The sequence below is a fragment of the Mustela nigripes genome, chromosome 4, assembly GCF_022355385.1.
Source record: "Mustela nigripes isolate SB6536 chromosome 4, MUSNIG.SB6536, whole genome shotgun sequence".
Lineage (NCBI taxonomy): Eukaryota > Metazoa > Chordata > Mammalia > Carnivora > Mustelidae > Mustela > Mustela nigripes.
In genome coordinates, this window is record NC_081560.1 from 152450802 (window position 1) to 152473060 (window position 22259).

The following is a 22259-nucleotide window of genomic DNA, read 5'->3' on the forward strand; positions in this document are numbered from 1 at the left end:
ACAGCCCTTGATGATCTGTTCCCAACCTGGGCACTGGGGTTGCATGCTGGGGATCAAGTCTAGCTCCCTCAGTTTACTGGATGACCTTAAGCAAGACATTTAGCATCTCTGTGAACAGGGATGATAAAAACGCCTATCTCATGTTCATTAGTATGAGGACTTAGGTTTATGCCTGGCACATAGTAGGTGCTCAACAAATGTTCACTAATAGCATCACTTCACTGCATTCTTCAGCCTCACCTAAATCCTACACGCCTTCACCTACAATCTGGGGGGTGAACTGCAGCCTGGGGTGGCCTGCTCACCCACATTCCGCCCACAAACCTGGGTGTCTGCACCCCAGCCCTCAGAACATTTTCCAGCACTGTTATCTCCCTCCTGACAGGCTTCCCCCCTTCCTCTCTGCCTATTTGAATCTGACCACAGTATGGCCAAGGCCTTCCCATGCTCTGAAGTCACCAGTCAGCCTGGAATCCCAAACGAACCCCCAGAACAGCACACAGGGCAGGACCACTGCCCAGAGCCATAGGTGGGGACTTCTATAGAGCAGACAGGGGCAGGACTGGGAGCCTTGCAAAGGGTAAGGAATCCCTTCCCTATCTCCATCCCTCCCAACCTCTCACCATTCCCCCATCCCATAAGGGTCCATACCCCAAAGGTGGTGGTTTTCTGATCCTCAAGCCAGCTGGGCTCCTCCAGGTTCCTTCTCTGAGCTGCATACACAGATCTCTGCCTCACCTGTCCATGTACACTTGAGTCCACTGCCAGCCATGGACACTTTCCTGTGCCCACCTGCACTGGAGACCCAGCCTCCACCCTCTGCGAGCTCCCAGACATGGGGGAGGAGACTGGGTCAGAGCTTCTGGGGTTGGACTGGCACTGACTGCTTGAAGCATGGGGAAGTCTGTAGTCAGTAGCTGGGTCATGTATGGTAGGGCATGCGCAATGTCGTAGGAGACAACAGGTGTAGAGGGGATGGGTCTAGCCCTGGACCCAGGTACTATACGAGGCCAGCCTAGTGAACAGAGCAGAGGTGCTTTGTCTGCACTGAGGAGCAGCCGCCATCCTCTGGGTGTGAGTTCTGGAGGGCAGGCGCTCTGTCTGGGCTGTTGCCACCCATGCCAGGCCTAGGTCCAGCCGCATTAAAAGGATCAGAGAGCTTGGGAGAGGTTTATGAGTGAAACTCTGATAGGCAGAGTAGGAGAAGGTCCCCTATCCAGGAGACACCCTATGCATTCAGGGGATGTGACCCTCGAGGGGCAGCATGGTAAGCCACGGAGCCCAAAGGGCCATGTTTAAACTCAACCTCATAGAAGTCATTTCAGGTTGAAGATGGTAACACAGTGACTGCCGCACCCTTCAGGGGCGGAGGGAAGGGGAATTTCCCCAGAGCTTCAACTGGGTTACCTTTACATCTAGATCTTCAGGGCATGACCGAAAGTCTTGGAGATGATCAGATTCCAGGAAAGCCCAAGAAGCCATGCAAAAGATAAGGAGTCATCCTGGCCCCTTCGGGATCAAGAGGGGTCCTGAAAGCATGGTACTCTCCAAACCCTCATTCTACACAGGAAGTGGGGTAAAGATGACCCAAGGATGGGCTGGCTTGCTGGTCATTCTGCTTCTCAGACTGGAAGGCTTGCTGTGAGAGGGATTTGCAAGAAGTGGGAGGAAGGGGATGGGTGGAGACTGGAGACTGTCTTCCGTGAGACTGTATACAGACGCCTCTCATGAGCTGGAGAAATCACGTGGGCAGAGCAGTGATCGTCACAGGTGACCTTAGCATCCGTGTGCCTATCTTATGTTGAGGAGGCCCAGGGGAGATTCTTGGGGACTTCTCCGCTCAAGGCTGACTGCACTGGAAGAGGGAAGTCACCACATGTCCCAGGGAGGGTCAAGGTGAGGCCAAGAGCAGGGAGGAACATACAGGACCCCTGGGTCCCTAGCTGGACAAAGGGAAGGACAGGCTCCCACTGGCAACGTCAGACTGTGTATGGACTCAGCCTCCCACTGACTAGGGAAGGTCCCATTGTGCCTGGCTTCAACCCACAGGCAGGACCTGGCTGGTAAACGGAGACCACACTGGCTCCCACACATTCCCTGGACTTCAGGAAAGCAAATTTCAGGTGGCTATGAGAGGTGATGGGCATAATTTTTGGCTTGAGGCTCCAGAAGAAGAGAAACCTCCAGAACCAGGGGCTCTGACTCAGCAGTAAGTGGGATCCCAGTAGTGAGGGAAAGGGCAGGAGCAGAGAGGTATGTGTGCCTGGGCTTGGACTGACTACAGGAAATAGAAGGGCCAGCACTCAGGACCAGAACCTGCCCCACTGCCTGTCTTGATGGGGCAAAAAGGAACAGGGACTGTCATCTTGTGCAGGGGCTCCTTAGCCTGCAGAATGTTTCTCTCTGACAAACACCTCCTGGACAGGGACCTTGGATTTCAATACCTACAGGGACCAAGGGGGCTGAATGAATGAGAGGACTATGGTAAAACAAGGGTGCGGTTTCTCAGCTCCAGCTCATTCTTACAGTGTGAGAATGTGAACCCAAACTCTCTAGATGGTATAAGTTAAGATTAGATTTGGCCTCATATGACAGAAAACCCCAAATAATAGTGGTTTAAAGAAAACAGAGGTCTCTCTTTCTCTCTTGTATACCAGAAGTAAGCCATCAGAGCTGATACGTAGTGGCTAGGATTCCTCCATCACTGCAAGGGTGTGGTGCACAGCCATTTGATCAGAAAAGGAGGCTAGAGGTCCAGCCATCACACCAGTGCTCCGAGCAGTAGATAGAAGAGGGTGGGAAGAGGGGCAAAGAGCACATGCTGGTTACCTTTAAAGAAGTCTCTTGGAAGCTCTCATATAGGGTTTCTAAATTTTATTGGCAGAATTAAATGTGGGTTCTCCTCTAACTGTAAGTGAGGCTGGGCAACGCACCTTTAGTTCTGGCCCTCCATGTGCCAAGCTAAAACCAGGCACTCTGTGTCTAAAGGAAGAATGGATATTGCCCTACACAGCTAGCAGCCTCTGCCCCACAGTGTCCCCTTGCCTCCAAATACTTTGCACCCCATCTTCCATGCGCAGGATACTCTGGGGCTTGGGGGGAGAGGTAACCCTGTCCCTCATCCTGTTACAGCTTTCCCGCCCAAAAGTCTGGATAGAGGATGTGGTGGCAATGGAGGGGGCTGTGCGGGGAGAGCCCATCCAGCTGACCCAGCTCTGTTTGGGGAAGAACCTTATGCCCAATGTACCCCACGGAGCAATCAGGCTGCCTTGGTGACACGTCTCCTGCACAACTCAGTGGCTTCTAGCCTATTTGTCCTGACGAGTTCCACATGCCTGAATTGGCCTCAGTGGGCTCACCGGGGTATGGCTTCGGGGCAGACCGCCTGGCCCTTCCATCTGCGCTCTTCATTGAAATAACCGCTGAGGCGGGGAGGGGCAGGGACAGCAACACCTTGATTCCCTGAAGCTTTTCATGTGAAATTGACAGGTTTTTAATGTTCAGCAACTAATGTTTGAGAATTTTAGTTTGGAAAAAACAAACAGACCTATGGGCCAGATGTGGCTCTCAAGCAGCACAGTGGGGGGGGGCAGGGTACTGTTCGATGCAGGAATTGGGGCTCCTCCCCTGGCAAGGCCGGTCTGAGGCCGGTCTAATGTCCATGGAGAAGGCCCCGCATGAACCCCCTTCATCCTGGTGGGCAGTTCCAATGACCACCTGTCTGGAGGCATATCTGGCCAGAGCTGGAGTGTCGGTGGGACTCCTGCAGACCCCTGAGTGGGAGCCGGTTGCTGGGATTAGCACAGGAGCTCAGGAGAGTCTAGCTGACCGCCATGGCCCACCCACTGGAGTCAGGCGAGGAGTCAGGACCGGCTCAAGGGCTGGGTGTCCATGTGTGTCTGCCTGTGGCACATGGGGCTCCGCAGAGGGGACCTCAGACCTGGGGTCCGGAGGATAGGGATTAAGGCCTTATTTGCCCGGCCTGCAGACTCCACCAACCGGGATGCACTGGATATGATTGAACGCTGCATCTGTCTTGTGTGCCTGGATGCCCCGGCGGGCGTGGAGCTCAGCGACACCAACAGGGCTCTTCAGCTGCTTCACGGCGGAGGCTGCAGCAAGAACGGGGCGAACCGCTGGTATGACAAATCCCTGCAGGTGAGCCTCCCCAGCGGCAGAGCCAGGGCCGAGCCAGCAGATGCGCACACCTGCCGGGCTCACACGCTGGCCTGTGCTGCCCAGGATGCCACATCTGGGGCCGGGGGAGCCGAAGGCACTGGAAACGTGCCACTGGTGTCAGCCCCTGGGACTGGCCACACCCCTTCCCTAGAGCCAGTGACCAAACCCAGCTCCAACTCCCAACCTTCCTACAGCCCGGGCCAGGTGTGCAGGACCTCGGGGTCAGACCTGGAGCTCACTCCCACTCTCCAAGCACACACTGTAAGGTGGGGTGTCCCAGGGGCCCCCTGAACATAACTTCAATGCATCCAGCAAGAATCATCGCTGATGCCCGGAAGTGCCAGTTTTTCTGACTCTCCATCACTCTTGTCTGACTGTTTCGACATACCTCCCTCCAACTCTAAGAAGTAGGACAGCCCAGCATCTCCACAGAAGAAAAGCCATAAAATGAAATAATGCAATTCCTATGTTTTTCATTCACATGACATCAACCCTGAAAAAAGATGCTCACTTTAGCCCGGAGAGAAACGCTCATGCAGGTGCGGATGAAGTTCGAGTTTGGGCCCATTCATTCCTGTTTCTCCAGCCTTTTCTCTCTGGTGTGTCAATCCTGAATTGACCCTTGTTTGTTTTTAAAGCCCCCCACCCCACTTTCACAATGACCATATTAAATAGCCAGCGATCGCTATGCTATGTGCTAACATCAGCTCCCACAGATAAGCATTGCTGGGCAACATTTCATTTTTCTCTTTCTCTGGCCTCTGCGTTCTGCAGGTTATCCTTTTTATTGGTTTGCATATTGATTCTGCTGTTTCTGATGAGTTCACTTGCTGCTGCGCTGGCCGTTTTAGCCTCCACCAGTGGTGCTAATGGCTTGTAATCTTTCATGGAGCAGCTGTGGGAATGTAATGATATAATGGATGTAGGGGACCAGAAACGTAGGAAGCCTCGGTAGTGGTTTTAAAAAGGCACTGTTTTCCTCCCTTTTGTTTTAGTGGCAAGGACAGAAAAGCATAAATGCACAAGTGGGCACAGTCTTCTCCTCCTGCCCCACAGGGGTGATTGTGCCCACTGCTGGGTGCTGTTCACAGGCAAGACAGATGATCAGATGCCCTGGAGAAGCCAAACAGGCTCCAGAGACCTGAGCTGAGCGATCAAGAGCTAGAAGGAAGCAGGAGACAGAGAAGCAGGGGACACTAGGGAGAAAAGAAAAGACTGCAAGGGATGAGTTTTGAGAAAGACTCTGTGGGGAGGTTGTTGGAAGAATGGGAGTAGAGATTCGGGCCACTGGCTCTAGGTGAGGGCTGGCGGAAGACAGGAGGAGAGTCAGCTCACATGTGTTATAGTGCCCCAGAAGGGCATCAGAAAACTGTCAATAATTGTTTGTTCGCTTGCTTGTGGATGGGAGACCAGATGGGATGCTGTGCTGAGCCGGGCTGTGGGCAGCCTCACCTCATCTGGGTTACACGTCAACAATCAAATCTCATTCTTCACATTCTTTTTTCCCAGCACCTCTGTACATGCCGAGCATGTCCTTTGTCCACGTCAGCTAAGTACAGCTTTAGCAAACTCCTTACAGTCCCTGGGGACCTTTCCTAAACCTTCTCTCTGATCCTCCCAGCCATCCTGTGAACTGGGCTTTATTGGATCCATTTTCAATGGTAGCAAACTGAAGCCAGGAGCTAAAATATCCTGTCGAAGGTCTCCCAGCTGGCAGGTAGCTGTGGCAGACCTGGAACCCCGGTCCCTGACTCGAAGCCCAGACAGCGGTTCATGGAACACCCTTAGAACACCTTTCCTTCACTCCCACCCAGAGACAACTATTTCTCCCTAGGATCTGCCCACGATCCAAACCGGATCGTTACGTTTCTTTCACTCATTCAACAGAAGTGTTGAGCACCTACTAGGGGGTAGACATGGGTCTAGATCCTGGGAAGAAACCAGGGGGGCCAAACACACAGGCGCCATTTAGACCCATACTCTCACGAAGCTGTACAGGATTGTGGCCCTGTTGCATACTGTGTGATGGGGTGGGGGAACACAGGGCTTAACAGAAGCCAAAGGAACTTGCCCATGACCTAAGGAAAGAGCGCAGGGCTTCAGGGCGGACGGTTAGGAATCACTGGACTGCTTCAACTGGGGAACCTTGGGCTCTACCCTCACTGCCCAGAGCATTTCTGGGAAGGAGGTCACCTAATAGACCTGTCTCGAGGCCCCCATATTCTCAGGTTATGGCAATTTCATACAGCATTCCTTTTGGGACATTATGTGCTTTTGTGTCCTTGGAGGAGGGTCCCCCTCACAGCCCCCCACTCCGGAGAGGCCAGGGAGACCCAGCCTGGAGCCCAGGGACTAATTTGAGATGCAGACCCTACCTGAGGTCCGCTCACTTCTCTCCCTCCTTATTGCAGTTCGTGGTGGGCCGCGATGGCACATGCGGCGTCGTGTGCGAGCACTCCCCGTTTGATGGAATCGTCCTGGTGCAGTGCACGGAGCATCTGCTCAAGCACATGTGAGTCTGGGCGCATCCTCCCCCACCCCGCCATCCCCTCACCTCCCTACCCCCGCCGCAGCCACGGGAGCCAACACCAGACTGCCAAGGCGAGGCCGGGCGAGGCCATGAAAAATTTGGGTGGCCACCGGGGGGCTGCATTAGTCTGGAAAGTGTCTTAGCGAAGGATGGATTCGGAAACCAGCTTGAGCTCAGACACTTTATCTGCCACGGTCAGCGGGGGCGGGCTGGGCATCAGGAGAAGCTTGGCCAAGAATTCTTAGCCAAAAAGGAACATCTGCTTTGGCCCAAGGAACCCAGACCAATATCTAGTGCTTGTTCCGAGTCAGGCCTGTGCCGACTGTTGACCCAACAGAGGGGACGGGGGAGGTCTCTGAGCTGTACCTCCTTCCACCCCTGGGAGCTGGACCTCTCTCCCTAGCTTCCGGGCTGGCCGGACTGAGTGCTTGCCTATCCCTTAAACACACCAAGTTCCTTCCTCCATTCACGGTTTGCTCCTTCTGTCCCTCCAGAATCTTCTCCCTGAATCAAAGTTCTAAATCTCTTACATGATTTGGGAGCTCTTTAGAATCCCTAAAAGCCCAAAGCAACCCTCACAAACAAACAACACAGTTTGCTTCTTCAGTTTCTCTCCGAGTGTTTCCCAAGTGTTAGTAGAGCGGAAGAACGTGAAAAGAAATGGGTTCTGGAGTCAGGCGGAACTGGAGGGAATCCAGGCTCTGCCACGTGCTTGTTTGGGTGGCTTTGGGGACTGAGCGTCAGTCTGTTCATCTGTGCAGTGGGCCCAGGGCAACTCACACCCCCTGAGGCTCCAGCAGCTAGGATGCCCACAGAGGGCGAGGCCAGCTGTCCGCAGTCCTCAGCTCCCAGGGCCGCAGGCCATCACCTGTCTGTGCCTGCAGGGTGAAGAGCAGCAAGAAGCTGGTCCGAGCAGACTCTGTCAGCGAGCTCCCAGCCCCCAGGAGGCTGCGTTGGAAGTGCTCCCCGGAAATCCAAGGCCTCTTAGCCTCGTCAGCGGAAAAACTTCAACGGTACAAAGCCCAAGCCTCTTTTAGGGCGATGCTCTGGTGTCACCCCGTGTCCACTCTCACCCCAACCCCCTCTGCCCAGGACGATGAGGCCCCTTGGAAGTTTCCAAAGACCCCAGCTCTTCTGCCTCCCCGCCCCCCGCCTCCGCCCCCGCCCCCGGCCCACCCCTTCAGGGAAATGTAGTCAAACTAAAGGGGAGTTATAACTCTTGGGGAAATAACCTTGCTCAAGTCTCCATCATTTCCATAAAATGCAAACATGGAGCTATTTTTTCACAGGTTTCACCTGACTGAGCTGAGTCAAGGCGGGGGGGGGGGGGGGGGGGCTGTCCCCCAGACTTGCCGGGGGGGGGGGGGGGGGGCTGCGTGTGGGTGGGGGCGGGGAATATTCGCCGTCTGTTTTGGGTGGGGGGGGGGGAGTAATAAACAACTGGTTTGAATAGGTCATTTGAATCCAAGCTACTTCAATTTGCTTGAATTTACACTACAATGTGACAAGGGGACCTTTCTCCCCAAGGGGAGAGAGGCAGTTCAGTCCCTAACGGGACACAGGCAGGAGGGCTGGGATGGGGGTGGGTCTCTGTGTCCCCCAACCCCGCACTGGCGCAGTGCCAAGTTGTGGAGGGAGCTGCAGGCTGGCAACTAAATCGGCCCCTTGGTTTTTCATTCCCTCATTCAGTAAGTGAGCATTATTCATTCATTCATTCATTCATTCATTCACTCATCAAACATATGAATGTGCCAGTACGTGAAAAGGCTGCGGACACATAAATGAATATGCCATAGAGCCTGCCATCCACACTTCAGTGGAGGAAGTAGACCCCCAGACCAAAACATGTGTGACGCAAGTGCCCAAACTGGAGAAAGGCATACAGGCCTGAACCCACAGAGGACACAGCAGTGGAATTCTACCAGGAGATCGTGGAAGGGCTTTGCAACAATGAGTCTTGAAGGATGGATAGGAGTTCGTGGTGCAGGCAGCTGGAGAAGAGGCAGAAAGGCAGCTTGTTTGAGCTTGTACATAGAAGATTTATAGAAGATGCAGGCTGGTTTGGAAACCAGCAAGTGAGAGAACGGCCAGAACTGAGGCACTAAAGGGAAGTTGAGGTCACATTTTGAAGAGCTTTGCTGTTCTTGTGTTATGGGGCCTGGATGCTGTTGTGCAGTGGGGAGGAGCCCTCGGAGGGTTTGGAGCAGGGGTGTCAGGGAGCCAGTGAGGAAGATGCAGTGAGCAAGACAGATCATGGCCAAGCTTGGAGGGGAGGGAGGACGAGTCCACCACAAGCTGCTCTGGGGGCTGACTGGCTGACGCGGGAGAGTAGAAGAGGCCTCGGGTGTTCATCCACAAAAGATGCTGAGAGCTCAACTGTAGGGGCTATTCTTGGGATAAGCAGGCCTCTAGGAGAGCCAGTGAGTTGGTGGGCTGACATCCTTGGGTGGAGAAAGTTGCCCACTCACTTTCAGAGATCTGAGTGGTGCCTCCAAATTCTCTTTCCAGAGGTGGGGAGCCAGGAGAGGTCTGAGTGTGGGAAAGCAGGAGGAGCCTCGAGGGTTCCGAGCTGCCTACGGAAGGGAACAGGGTCTGAGTGGGCAGGGCCCAAGCAACAGACTTCCAGGTGACTGTGTGACCATGCACTCAGCCTGTTGAGAGACAGCTGGCTAACTGACTGGACCCTGGTCCCCAGAACCTGGCACAGCCCCACTGCGAGGCGAGAAGGCAGAGATCATCTGAGGCCTGCAGCAGCGTGACTGGAGGGTGCAGGTTGCCTCCTCAGGGCTCTGCATTCACATACAGCCTGTGGACAGACCGTGTGGACCCGCCAGACATTGCTGCAGTGGACAATCAGCCCAGACCCCGAGCTCATTGTGAAGGAGGGTACTGGTCCATACTGGTGAGGGGATAAATGCTCAAAGGCCTCAGTGTAGAGTCAGAGAATCTACCCGTTACTCGGACCATGGCTCGTGGGCAGTAAAGAGCCGGGTGTGTCACAGGAGGCTCAGCAATCATTTCTGGGTAAGATGGGTTTACAGTCGAGCAGCCCTCGCTCTGGTGACCGGGACCCCCAGGGAGGCCCCAGGCATTTCTTCTCATAGCACAACAGAGAGGAGTCTCTGTGAGGAGACATGGCTTCCAGCCATCGGAGAAACGGGTTTTTCCTTGGACAAAGGCCGTGTGCCAGGTCTGGGAGAATGGCCAGGGTGCCAGAAGAATCTGAGGTTGTGGGACACGCATTCCCAAACAGGTCAGATGAATGGCTTCTTTCAGGCCCACTTCTGCAGGCAATGGGCTCCAGGGTTTTGTTTGTGGGCAGTGTTGTCCCTGCGCATGCAAATGTCTCTTGCCCCCATGCCCCATGCCCTTCCCTGCAGCCAGGTCCCCTCCCCGACCACCAGAACAGGGCCACTGCCCTACCCGGCCAAGCCTCCCCTTCAGCTCAGGGAACCCTGGTCTGACAGGCCCTCTGCCACTTCCTCATGTCAAGTCCTGTCTCTGACACCCGATGCGTTCCCAGTAGGCAAGGACCATGTCCTCCACCTCCAGAGTCCTGGGTCGTAGACCAAGCTTGAGCCACTCAGTTGGACTTCGTAGTCTGTGCATTCTGTTTTGCATGCAATAGGGCCTCTTCTTTTCTCCCACAGAATAGTAAAGAATCTTGACTTCATTGTGTATAAGTTTGACATCTTTGGGAAAACATTCATTAAGAAGCAGAAATGCAGTCCTGATGCTTTCATCCAGGTGGCCCTCCAGCTGGCCTTCTACAGGTAAGCAAAGTCTGACAGCGGAACAACTCGGCCCAGGTGGGCTGCCCGACAAGCTGCTCTAGACTCTGGAGTCTAGAATCATCCTGGAGGGAAGAATGACTTTCTGTGGGCTGAGAAGCTGGGAGGAGCAGGGCAGGCTGCAGAAAAAGAGGAGCCGCCTGAACCGGGATTCAGAGTCAGAAATGAGAAGGAAGGACATCATAGTCAGGAAGTTGCCTGAGCAAAGGCCCAGGGGCTGCTCCTCCTCCTGCCCTCACGTGGGCCCCTATAGCTCTGCCCTCTTCCTTAATAAGGACATGCAGCCAGCACCCCCTTCATGGGTCAGGTCCAAGAATGCGAACTCATCCTTGGTTCATCCCTGTCTCTCCTCTCCCACCCGGGACACCCCCATGTCCGTCCTCCAGAGGTCTCTCAGACCTACCCCCTGTCTTCCATCTCCATGACCGCCGGCCCCTCCCCGGTCATCTCGTGCTTGCACAGCGGCGGCAAGCTCCCCGGGGGCTCTGCTTCCCACTCCCATCTTCACAAATCATCAACTTTGAAATATGCAAATCAGCTTCCATCACTTACCACCGTGAACCCTCCCCATGGCTTCCCACCATGTTTAGAACAAAGTCCAGGTTTTGAAAGGCTTCTTGTGAACTCGCCTCTCCTGGGCCCCTCCTCCCAAGCTCTCTCCCGCCTCTGGCCCTTTGCTCCCCCTGTGTCTCGCACCCCCAGCCTGCTGCCACCACCCCTCTTCACACGCCTGCTCCTCCCCTCCGCCCAGGTCTCTGCCCAGGTGTCTGCCCTCAGAGGCCTTCCCTGACCCCCTTACCTCAAGTAGCCACCTCAGACCCCTTCACCATCCAGCTCTCCAGCCTATCATATCGTGTTCTCTTTCATGGCAGTCATTGTTCATGTGGGCTGCCTTGTTCATTGATTTGTCAGTTTTGTTTTCTAGACTATCTCCCCCAAGCCTGACACTCTGCATGTCTCACACACCTGGCCCAGAGTAGGCCTCAAGGGCTGAGTCACAGACGTGAGAAGACACTACGGGAGTATTAACTGGGGGTGGCACAGCCAGGTCGGGTTTAGAGAAATCTCGTGGTAGCTCTGTGTTGGGGAAGGAGAGAAAGTAGAGAGCAAGGGTTGAAAACAGGGCAGGGAGGCCAATGGGTCTTTTATAGGAGGCTAAACTAAAATGCAAAGTAGACCAACCTCAAGACAAGGCTGGCTCCTGTTGGTTCCAGTGTTCCCAAAGCAACTGGCACAGGACCCCACCAGTATCTGCTTTTACTTTGCAATATACAGGGGAGCAGGGGACATAAAGTGACCTTGCAGTAAGGCCGGGGAAGGAGGTCTCACTAACGAGCAGACAGCTTTCCTGTGGACACAGCATCCCAGATCCTAGTGTCCTCCCGAGGGGCCATAACTCACAGGGAGAGGAAATGGCTTCAGCCACTCTGGGCACTGACTCCATGAGGAAGGCTGACGTCATCCCACGTGAGGTCTGTGCTCATCGTGAGGACACAGAGACCTCGCTGACACTGAGCCGTGGAAGGACCTGGTGTTCTGAACCACTGTCGCCATTCTGATACTGGCAGGTGGCTGAGATGGGCCATAAGACAGGGAGCATTTCAGTTCGAGAGCTAGGAGGGGCTGGCCAGCCCTGCGCACAGCCTCCTCTATCCTCAACTGATCCTTGTGGCACTGGATGTGGCCAGGAGTGGACATGGCCGGAGGCTGCTGGGCTCAGTGAACAACCAAAATAGGATCTGCTTCCCATGGAGAACATTCTTCAGAGTCTAAGCCATAACCAAAAAAAATGTTTTTACTCTGCCCCTAGATTCAGCAAAGCCTGGAAGATGTCTAGATGGGGGTTGGTCAGTGACTAGCCAGTGATGGCTTCTACTTTTGTGTTGGACATGGTATCTGCTGCCAGGGAAATGAGCTCACTGTCAGAGTCCTTCCTACCTGGGGTAATGAGACAGAAGTGTCCAGCAAGTTTATTCACCTTCTCACCAAGTTACAACGCCAAGTCCTGTGCTGAATCAGACTTGGCCTTCCTCTTAGTAGAGCTCCCTCAGCACAGGAGATACACGCTCTGACAAAGCCAGCATGCAGGCCCATGACTTGTGTCCCCTTATCAAGGCCCCTCTGTGATTCTGTGTCTTCCTCCTCCCCACCTCCTCCAACACCAAAGACTTTGCTGACCGGTGAGAAAGACATGTGCCAGCCAGATGTACAAGCCTTGGAGTGCTCACTTGGTTCGTGTGCCTAATGAAAGGACTTTGCCTGGCTGGGGCCGGGAGAGGCACAGCCATGGCGCCCGTGGGTCTGTTGGAAACTCAGCTGCCCCTGGACAGGCAGGCCTGGGCTTCAGCCTCCTCCCTGCCTCAATCCATAGGTCATACTTCAATTGTTCTAAATAAAACAGGATTCCCTCAAGGATATGAATGATTAATCACATAGTTATTCCATTCTGTGCTATTAATCAAACACTCATCAGGTCTTGAAGAAAATTCTAAGTTTCCCACCAGATGGAGGTTTTTTTAAAAGTTACCCGTCACTTCTCTATTTTATATCCACACAGTGTCACTGGTGGATGAAGGCGTACACAGCTCTTCCTATTAGAGACTCCCCGACACTCATCTTTGGGAAATCTCCCCGAGAATTCTATTAACATTAAAATGAAATACTGTGCCCAGTAGAGTCAGGGCTGTAAACATAAAGCCTGCAGATGCTATTTTTCTTCCAGCGTTTATGGTTTCCTGAGACGGCGACAGCGTTTGCCATTCATCTTCCATCTTCTGCAGGCTCCACAGGAGACTCGTGGCCACCTACGAGAGCGCGTCCATTCGCCGGTTCCAGGAGGGCCGTGTGGACAACATTCGCTCAGCCACTCCGGAGGCGCTGAGTTTTGTGAAGGCTGTCACTGACCACAAGGCTGCCGTGCCAGTAAGTCCTGCTCCGCCTGAGGAGTCCCCCGGGAGCCTCCTGTTGGCCAGGTCTCGGGGACAGCCAGCTCCTTTCACTTGCTGGTCCCTGAGTAGCCCTTCAAGCCCCATCTCTGGTCTGTTGACAGGATTCAGAGAAGCTGCTGCTTCTGAAGGATGCCATCCGAGCCCAGACCGAGTACACAGTCATGGTGAGTGACACGGTGCCTCTTCTCAGGGGAACTCATGACCGTGGGCCCAAAAGCTGGTCCTGCAGGCACCGGGCCATGGCACAGGACCTGTGTGAGAGCCGAGCCACCAGCCACTCAGTGGCTTGGCTGATGCCATGCCTCTCAGCCTTTTTCTTATTTTTAGTACCTGGGTAACACAGCACTCATTTTCACTTGGATTTTACAAGAATACCATGAATGATCTCTGAAAGAACAATAATGGTAATAATAGCACCAAATACGTATAGTACTTTACAGTTTATACAACAAGAAAAGTCAAATGTGAGAGATGGCGGCCAAGCCTGGCACACTGTGGTGGCTTGGGCACCTTGTATGACTGCTGGTGGGATGGTACTTATTCCCACCTAGAGCTGGTTTTGCTTTCTTATTTTCTATTTATATCACCTATGAGTAAAACGTTTTTGCTGAAAATTAATAACAAAATCAAAATTTTATTTATTTTTACTTTTTTTTTTTTAAGAGAGACAGCAGGGGAGGAGGGACAGAGGAAGAGGGAGAGGGAGGGAGAGAATCTTAAGCAGGGTCCATGTTCAGCGTGGAACCTGGCATAAGGCTCCATCTCATGACCCTGAGATCATGACCAAAGCTGAAATCTAGAGTAAGATGCTTAACCCACTCGGCCACCCAGGTACCCCAAGTCAAAAAAAAATTTCTTTTTTGTTAAGATTTTATTTATTTATATGAGAGAGAGAGAGGAATGAGAGAGAGAGAACACGAGAGGGGAGAGGTCAGAGGGAGAAGCAGACTCCTCACTGAGCAGGGAGCCTGACGTGGGACTCAATCCTGGGACTCCAGGATCATGACCTGAGTCGAGAGCAGTTGCTTAACCGACTGAGCCACCCAGGCGTCCCTAAATCAAAATTCTAAAGGAAATGTTCTCTTAGTTTAAGGAAGTCATTTATTTTCTAGCATGACAGAGCCATCATTTGCATATAAATAACAGAGAATAAGCTACTACTTGGACGGGTGATCAATATATCAGTTGAAATTTATTCTGATACAGTCTTTGAAGGAGCATAGATCCTGTGAAAAGGGCTTGACCAAATTTCACTCTATACACTTGAAAGCAAGTACAATGCTTATTTGGGTTTTAGAATGAGCCAATGTAGACTTCTTTCCACTGAGTTACCAGGTCCTGAATTCATCTGAAGAGTTAAATGTTCATTCTGTTTGGGGAAAATCCAGCTCACACTCATGTATTCATTGGGTATTTTTGGTCTTCTTGCTTAATGCCAGACAAGGTGCTGGGTGGGAGGAAATAAAAGGTGAAGTCCACAACCCCTGTCCTTAGTGAGTTTACTGAGTAGCTGAGAGGAAAATCCCTTAAATGATAAATCTCATCTCATGTGAAAAGGGTCCTCAGGAAGTAGGAGAGAGCATGGAGGGGCAAGCTAGTTCCTCATCTTGGGAAAGCCAGGAAGACTTCCCAGAAGAAGTGGTGCTTGATATGAGACTTGAAGGATGAAGGGATGCTTGTCAGGCGGACATAGAAGGGAAAAATGATCCCAGAAAGGAAGAGTACGTGCAAAGGTAAAGAATCTTGAGAGAATAAGACACATTGGAGGAAAGGCAAATAGTTCAGTGTATGTTTGCGAAGGACAGAGGCACAGGAGAGCTTATGAGGTGGGATTTTTCAGTCACAAAGTTTATTCCAGTGGCCAGGTAGAAGGAGGACTGGTTGGAGCATGGGTGGTCTGCCAACATTCAGTGACACTAATTAGGAACCTATATAATATTTAGGTAGAGCTGAGCTAAGGACTGACATAGGGCATGGGCAGCTGTTTGAAGAGGTAGACACCAACTTCTGCTTAGCCATGGTAGACACAAGGGTTTACTGTTACTCCCTCTGAAATCCTCAGAAATATCAGCAAAGGCAGTTTTTTTCTTTTTTAAGCCATGAGTATACGAGGCAAAAAGAGTGAGAAAAAAAGGAACAGCAAAGTTTTCACATTGGAAAATAGAACAGATGGCCAGTGACTTAGCAAACCAGGGGAAGCTAAAACCCAGGCGAACAGTAAGGGAGACCCAGGAACCCAATGAATTGTAATCACAGAATGGCTCAGGCATTGGAGGCACCCACCAGAAGTACAGGTGTGTGTAGGGCTGAAAAGAAGAGGGTTGGCTGATTATTTCTATAAGAAAGAATCAGACCCTCAGTTCCTTTCCACCATCCCATGCAGTTAGGTGACTACCCTTTCTCAATGGTAAGCTAGAAGCTTAGCCTCTGGAGAAGCTCAAAACAGAAGACTCTAGATCTGGGGACACCAGGTAGAGCTCAGGGAGGGTTAATCAGATTAAACATGGCAATTAATCAAAGTCTACCTACTCAGCTCCAGGTTCATTGGGAAGTACTTTTATTACCAAGTCTCTCCAAGAATGAGATTATAGAATTTCTCTGTGGTGAAACTGACCAGGCCAAGAGAAGAAACTCACAGATACTGATGGCTGGGGTGCCCAGAGAAAGAGCCCAGCCAGCTCACCTCCCAGTGAAGGCTACCAGAGGGCAAGCACAGGCTTACCCTTGTATCTTCTTATCATTCTTTCAGTGCTTTATTCTGAAATATAAGTAAGTTGCCATTAATCATCAGACGTTGAGGAAAGCCACTAACATAAGACACAAAAGCCAGTAGAAATGTTTTTGTGTAATTTTTAAATTTTTGGTTAATTTTTAAAAATAAGTTAAGAGAAACTTCAAAGAAATGAAAACAATGCAGAAGCAGGAGAACATGTTTTAAAACTGTAATTGATGTCCTCTGAAAGATAATGAATTTATTGCATCCATTAATAAGAACACAAAACTGAAAAAAATCTTCTTGGGGCAATAAAAATAATTCTGGGGGAAATATGGTAGAAAAAATGCAATGGAAGGATTAGGAGATAAAGCTGAAATAATCTTCCCCAAATATCAACAAAACAAGAAATGAAATATAGGACAGAAAAAAGGCTCATTATGTGAGAAATAATATCCCAAGTAATACATATCCAGAAAGAGAAAATGGTGGTAAAGGGGAACAACAACAAAATAATTCAGGAAAACTTCTCAGAATTGAAGGACGTGAACTTCCATATTGGGAGAGCCCACTATGTATTTGCATGAGAGATGAAAAGATTCATACCAAGGAAATTTCACAACACAAAGATCAAAGAGAAGATTGTAAAATCTCAGTGGGAGAGAGGGGAAAAAAATACGAAGATCTGGAATAAAAGTGCAATTGAACTTCTCAACAATATCACTAGAAGGTGGAAGATAATGGAGCAATGCCTTCAAATTCTGAGGGGAAATTATTTTTAATGTATATTTCATACCCAACTAAACTATGACCAACTTTGTAGACAAAAGAAAGACATTTTCAGAAGATAAGTTCTCAAAAGCTTTACTTTTTAAGCTTTCTTTCTTGTCAAACTACTGGAGGATTTAGACTACTAAAGTAAGAGATAAAACATAAAAGACATCATAGGCTCCAACAATCAGAAGATTCAGCACAAGAAAGTGAGAAAGACGGTGACAGTAAAAGGAGGTCCCAAGTCGACAGCTGTTTAGCAGACACAGAAACAATCAGCCCATAGAGAAGCCAGAAGAGGGGGCACCTGGGTGATTCAGTCAGTTAAGCATCTGCCTTTGGCTCAGGTCATGACCCCAGGGTTCTGAGATCAAGTCCCACCTTGGGCTCCCTTGCCAATCACTCCCCCAGCTTGTGCTCTCGCTCACTCGCTCTCTCTGTCAAATAAATAAATAAAATCATTTTTAAAAAATAGAGAAGCAAGAAGTGAGAGATGGAATGAAATTGATAAATTATCTGATTTAGTTGACTGTACTAAGAAAAGTTTTACACTTCTGGCTGAGAGTTTAGGAATCAATCAGTTATAGATCTCTAGAAAGCTAAGCAAATGGGGAAAACCATAATTCAATCATTAAAAAATTGTCCATTCCAAGGAAAACAAAAGATGAATAAGAAAGTAAATCTGATCATAATACAGCCTGAGACTCAGATGGGAATACTTGTATAATTTAAATCATGTCAGCACTGACTCCTGATCAGACAGTGAGGAGTTAAAAGTAGCTTTATTGAGAGGATGGGAGAATGGAAGACTGTCTGGGGAGCAGGAATATAAAAGAGCCAAAGGTTCATCTTCTATCGCACGAAGACATAGATAAAGCGGAAAAAGGTAGTGAATGCATTCTAAGACTGCTATTTAGAACTAAGATAATTAAATAGCCAAATTGGTTGCCTCTGTGGAGTGGGAATCAGACCTGGCAAAGAGACAGACGCCTTCAGCTTCAGGTTTTAAGCTATATAAATATATAGCTTTGGTAATAATTTATGGAAGATTTAGAAAAATATCCTCTAAAGCATGGCTCTAGGGTTCAGCTCTGTTAACTATTTTATGTTGTTGGGAACAGCTAAATAAAACAGAGGGGGTTGGGAAGGGGAGAACTATGAAAATCTGTTGTGGTGAATCTGGAGCCTGGCTGGCTGTGTGGTGCTGGGTCAGGGTCAGGGGGAAGAAGCAAGGAGAGCTACAGCTCTGTGGCAGCTGTATTGGGCCACGGTAGCGAGAAAGGACATCCCAGTGAAGGAGTCGTCGTGGTCCAGACCCTCCCACACAAACTCTCACAGCACCTTAGGCTCTCCCTTCACAGCATGCACATCCCCAGTGCCCAGCAGCCTTGGGCACATAGTGGGAGCTCAAGTAAGTTTCCCCGAATGGATGAAAGATTGAACGATGAATCGTGTTACTCATGACGACTCGTGGCCTTAATCCAAACACTCTGTTCAGTCAGCCTTGGTTGCTGCCGTGAGCTGGAGGGGGTGAGGACCAGAGGCTGGCTGCCGCACAGAGCAGCGGCTTCCACAGGTCTACACGAGTCTGCGATTTGACAGAGGAACCAGTAGCACACTCACTGCATAGACGGGCTCAGAGTCCTTCCCCTCTGTCCTAGCGGGGCATGTCCAAAGTGAGCTGTGGTTATATAACATCTTTCCAGCCTATAATTAGGTGGATCTGAAGAGACTGGAGCCTCTGACTCATCTTTATTCATTCATTCTTCACTGAAAAAGAACAGCTGTCAAATCCCAAAACGTGCCTTGTAAACTTGAACGAAGTTCATTTTGATGGACGTTTCCTCCTATCTGGGGCTTTAACAGCTAAGCAGCCATCTTACCTAAGTGTGAACCTCCCAAGATTTACACTTATCCCAATGTGAACGCACTACTATAGGTCAGAGACGGCCCCCAAGTCTCCACCACTCCTAAAATTAACCCCAAATGAACATGTAATCCAAGTAAAACCAGTGTGCATGCTACATATGCAGCCTCAAGTGGGGAGGAGATGAAATGGGTATGCAGACCCCACCGCCCCACTTCCAGCCAGACCACCTCCAAGCTCTGCCTACATAGACATCCTAGAGTCCCCACTGCTCTGATCTTAACCTTTGATAAGAGTTCAAGTATCTTGTAATAAAAAGGAAAAAAAAATCTTTCTTCATTCAACAAGCTTTCCCCTTGTAAACATCAGCTGAGCCTCTAAGATGTCTAGTTCCTGTCTCAGAATGATTTCTTAGGCTATAAATCCAGTTTATTTGAACCGATCCTGAGCCCATGAAATAGCAACCAAGATTTAAGAACAGGCCTTAATGTCCTCTATCCCTCATTCCTTGGACTCTGGCTGGGGGATAAAGTGTTTGTTGCAGTGAGTGTCTGCCCAGTGATAGCCTGGGGCACCACTCTCCATGCCCCAACAGGACCCAGCACCCATCCCTGCCCCCCCAGTCTCCTCCCCTATTCAAGAAAGTACTAGAGATGCCCAGCCCACCCCTTTCCAATTAGATGGGTCATATGCAGTGTGTCGGCAATCACCATGCTGGGGTTGAGAAGCAGGGGATACTCAGACTCACAGACCTTTAATTCAGGCATGCTCACATTAGAACCCAGCCTGCGCCAGACTCGCCCTGTGCATGTAGGAAGGATCTGAGGAACACCAGCTGAGCGGCAGAGTGGTCAGCCCTGGGCGGCCACCCACACACGTTGTCCACAGCAAGCACCAGGTCAGCATAAGCCAGGACTCTTGCAATGGCCATCGGCATTGTGGACTAGAGAAAGGGGAGGGTTTGGGAGCCCCTGTCTCATTTCCTGTTCTTTGCCCCCAACTACCCAGGCCATAACAGGGATGGCCATCGACAACCACTTGCTGGCGCTGCGGGAGCTAGCTCGGGACACGTGCAAGGAGCTGCCCGAGATGTTCACAGATGAAACATATCTGACCAGCAACCGGTTCGTCCTCTCAACCAGCCAGGTACGGTGTGGCTGTCATCCAAGGGGCCATTTAGTGTAACCAGTGAGCTTTCTAAAAGGCCAGTTAGCATAAACCAGTGACTCCAGCCCACTAGCTAGAGTCAGACAAGTGCCAGAGGAGCTTCTCACAGGCTGCATGCCCTTTGGCAAAGTGACCTAAATGCTCAGAGTACTGGTTTCCCCACTTAGTGGTTGTAATCATGGATGCCACCCTAGCAGAGGTGTCCTGAATGGGAACTGGTGCTCTAGCCCTGAGCTTACCAGCATTTAATCTGTTACCTGTGGGGTGGTGTTCCACCGTGACGGCCACAGGCTCTGAAGCCCAACAGGTCTAGAGCCAAGTCCCGGTTCAGCTAGAAGCAGCAGTTTGGGTAGAAAGCCTAGCCCAGTGGCTGGCGTGGAACAGGCACTCCAAACAGGTCACGGTCATTATGGTAAAGTGCTATGAGACCAACTGCAGACGATCAGTGGCCAGCCCAACATCTCCCAAGCCTGTTCTGTTGGAGGACCACTGTGACAAAGACAGAATACAGTCTACTGGAGAAGGACAACAGTTTAGGAAAGAAAAGGACCCCCAAACGTCAGTTGACTAAGACTCCGCTTCATCTGCTAAAGGCTGGACATGGGCAATGAGAGGGGCTGATCAAGTTGTGTTTGAGGATAAAAGCCCACTCAGTAATTTGATTCTGTCATGACAGCGGTGAGCTCGCAGACGCGAATCAGCGAGGGCAGGCCACAACAACATAAATTCTTCAGGAAACTATCCATGGGCCAAAAAGTGCTTTGGAACGGTTTTACGGCCTTCAGCTGTTGCACGGCAAATTTATCTGACAATGAGGTGACTCTATTAGCAAGACTAATGGTTTGTTCTGCCCCATTAAAACGGCCGGTGTCACTTCTGAAGGCCTGACTACACAGCGCCTAAAACCTTGGGTTTAAAAACAATCCCAAGCCTGCAACTCCCCGAGAATGTGTTCTAGTTTTCCCCCTATGACCAGCTAAGACAATGAATTTGGGGGTGGGGGGGGTGGCTTGGTGTTTTTTCTTTCTCCCAACTGACAATGAACATGTATGGTGGGAATGCCTTCGGAGACACATTTTCCTGATTTGTGATCCTAATTACAAAACCTCAGCGCTCTGAATTCAAAATGTGTTAGGTGCCCTAACTAAAATGCCAGTCGATGGCAGTCTCTGAAATGCCCAGTGCTGGGTAATTGCGCATGGCGGGGGGCTATGGGGAGAAAAGCAGACCAGCCAGGCAATACTGACAGTAATTAAGGATGTGGGGAAAATCGACGGAGAAGACAGGCCAGATTTCCTTCCGTTCATAAATTACTCCCTCTGGGAAGCCATCTAACTATGGGGTGCCACCAGGGTGCCATTGAAGAAATTACCCTGATTGCCTCGGTGCCTCATAAAGCCCCCAAGGTGAAGGGGAGACTCAGCCTGAGACCCAGCACAGGTCACTCTGGGAGATTTTGACTTCATAAGTTGAGCAGATTTCCCACCAGGGAGTGGTTTATGGACCCTCTTCTTTCCATATCGTGCAGTTAGATGGGTTTGTTTTTATGACTCTGGCTGTAGCCATCCCTGCTGAAGCTATTGGATCATTTGGTTAATTCAGTCAAACACCCAGGTGGAAAATGGAGAAGTAAATATCCCGTCGAGGCCTCAGGGTTGCTGAAATACCCTGTATTCTAGCAAGGTCACAGGTTACTTTTCAGACCAGTGGCTTCTGACCTGTCCTCTCCTCCAGGTGCCCACAACCATGGAGATGTTTTGCTGCTATGGTCCCGTGGTGCCGGACGGCTACGGGGCCTGCTACAACCCCCAGCCAGAGAATATCCTTTTCTGCATCTCCAGCTTTCACGGCTGCAAGGAAACCTCTTCTACCAAGTTTGCGAAAGCAGTGGAAGAAAGCCTCCTTGAAATGAGGGACCTGTGTAGTCCGCCACAGTCTACAGGGGGCAAGCCACTGGCGCCACAAGAAAAAGCAACAAGGCCCATTCAGGGGCACCAACCTTGACTCCTGCTTCTAGGTTTCAGCTCCCCAAACCCAGCATTCTGCTGCCGCTAGACCCTGCCAAACCCCAGCTCCCAACCCTCTCCCCCTAGCTTTCGGTAGCTCCCCTGTCCTCAGGGCCCAACAGAGACCGCACAGAGGCATCACGCAAAGCAAGAGTATGAAGAGGAAAGTGTCCCTCCTTAGGCATGGGGACTGTCCTTGTTTGCCAAACTGCCCTCTGGCCTGTGTACTGGGAAGTAAGTCCGGCCTGGCTCGGAGGTGGCCTTGGTGAGGTGTGCAAGTCTACACC

General features: G+C 50.9%; 1 protein-coding gene across 1 annotated transcript in view; it reads left to right on the forward strand.

Annotated features, from left to right (window-relative positions):
• CHAT (choline O-acetyltransferase) overlaps positions 1-21970 on the forward strand; it is a 49030-nt gene extending 27060 nt beyond the window's left edge. Inside the window, exons 8-15 of the mRNA XM_059395883.1 lie at positions 3989-4158; positions 6591-6691; positions 7594-7722; positions 10360-10482; positions 13281-13422; positions 13550-13612; positions 19808-19945; positions 21701-21970. Of these exons, the coding sequence (XP_059251866.1) occupies positions 3989-4158; positions 6591-6691; positions 7594-7722; positions 10360-10482; positions 13281-13422; positions 13550-13612; positions 19808-19945; positions 21701-21970 (1136 nt within the window). The remainder of the gene's footprint in view (positions 1-3988; positions 4159-6590; positions 6692-7593; positions 7723-10359; positions 10483-13280; positions 13423-13549; positions 13613-19807; positions 19946-21700) is intronic.
• The last annotated feature ends 289 nt before the right edge of the window (positions 21971-22259 follow it).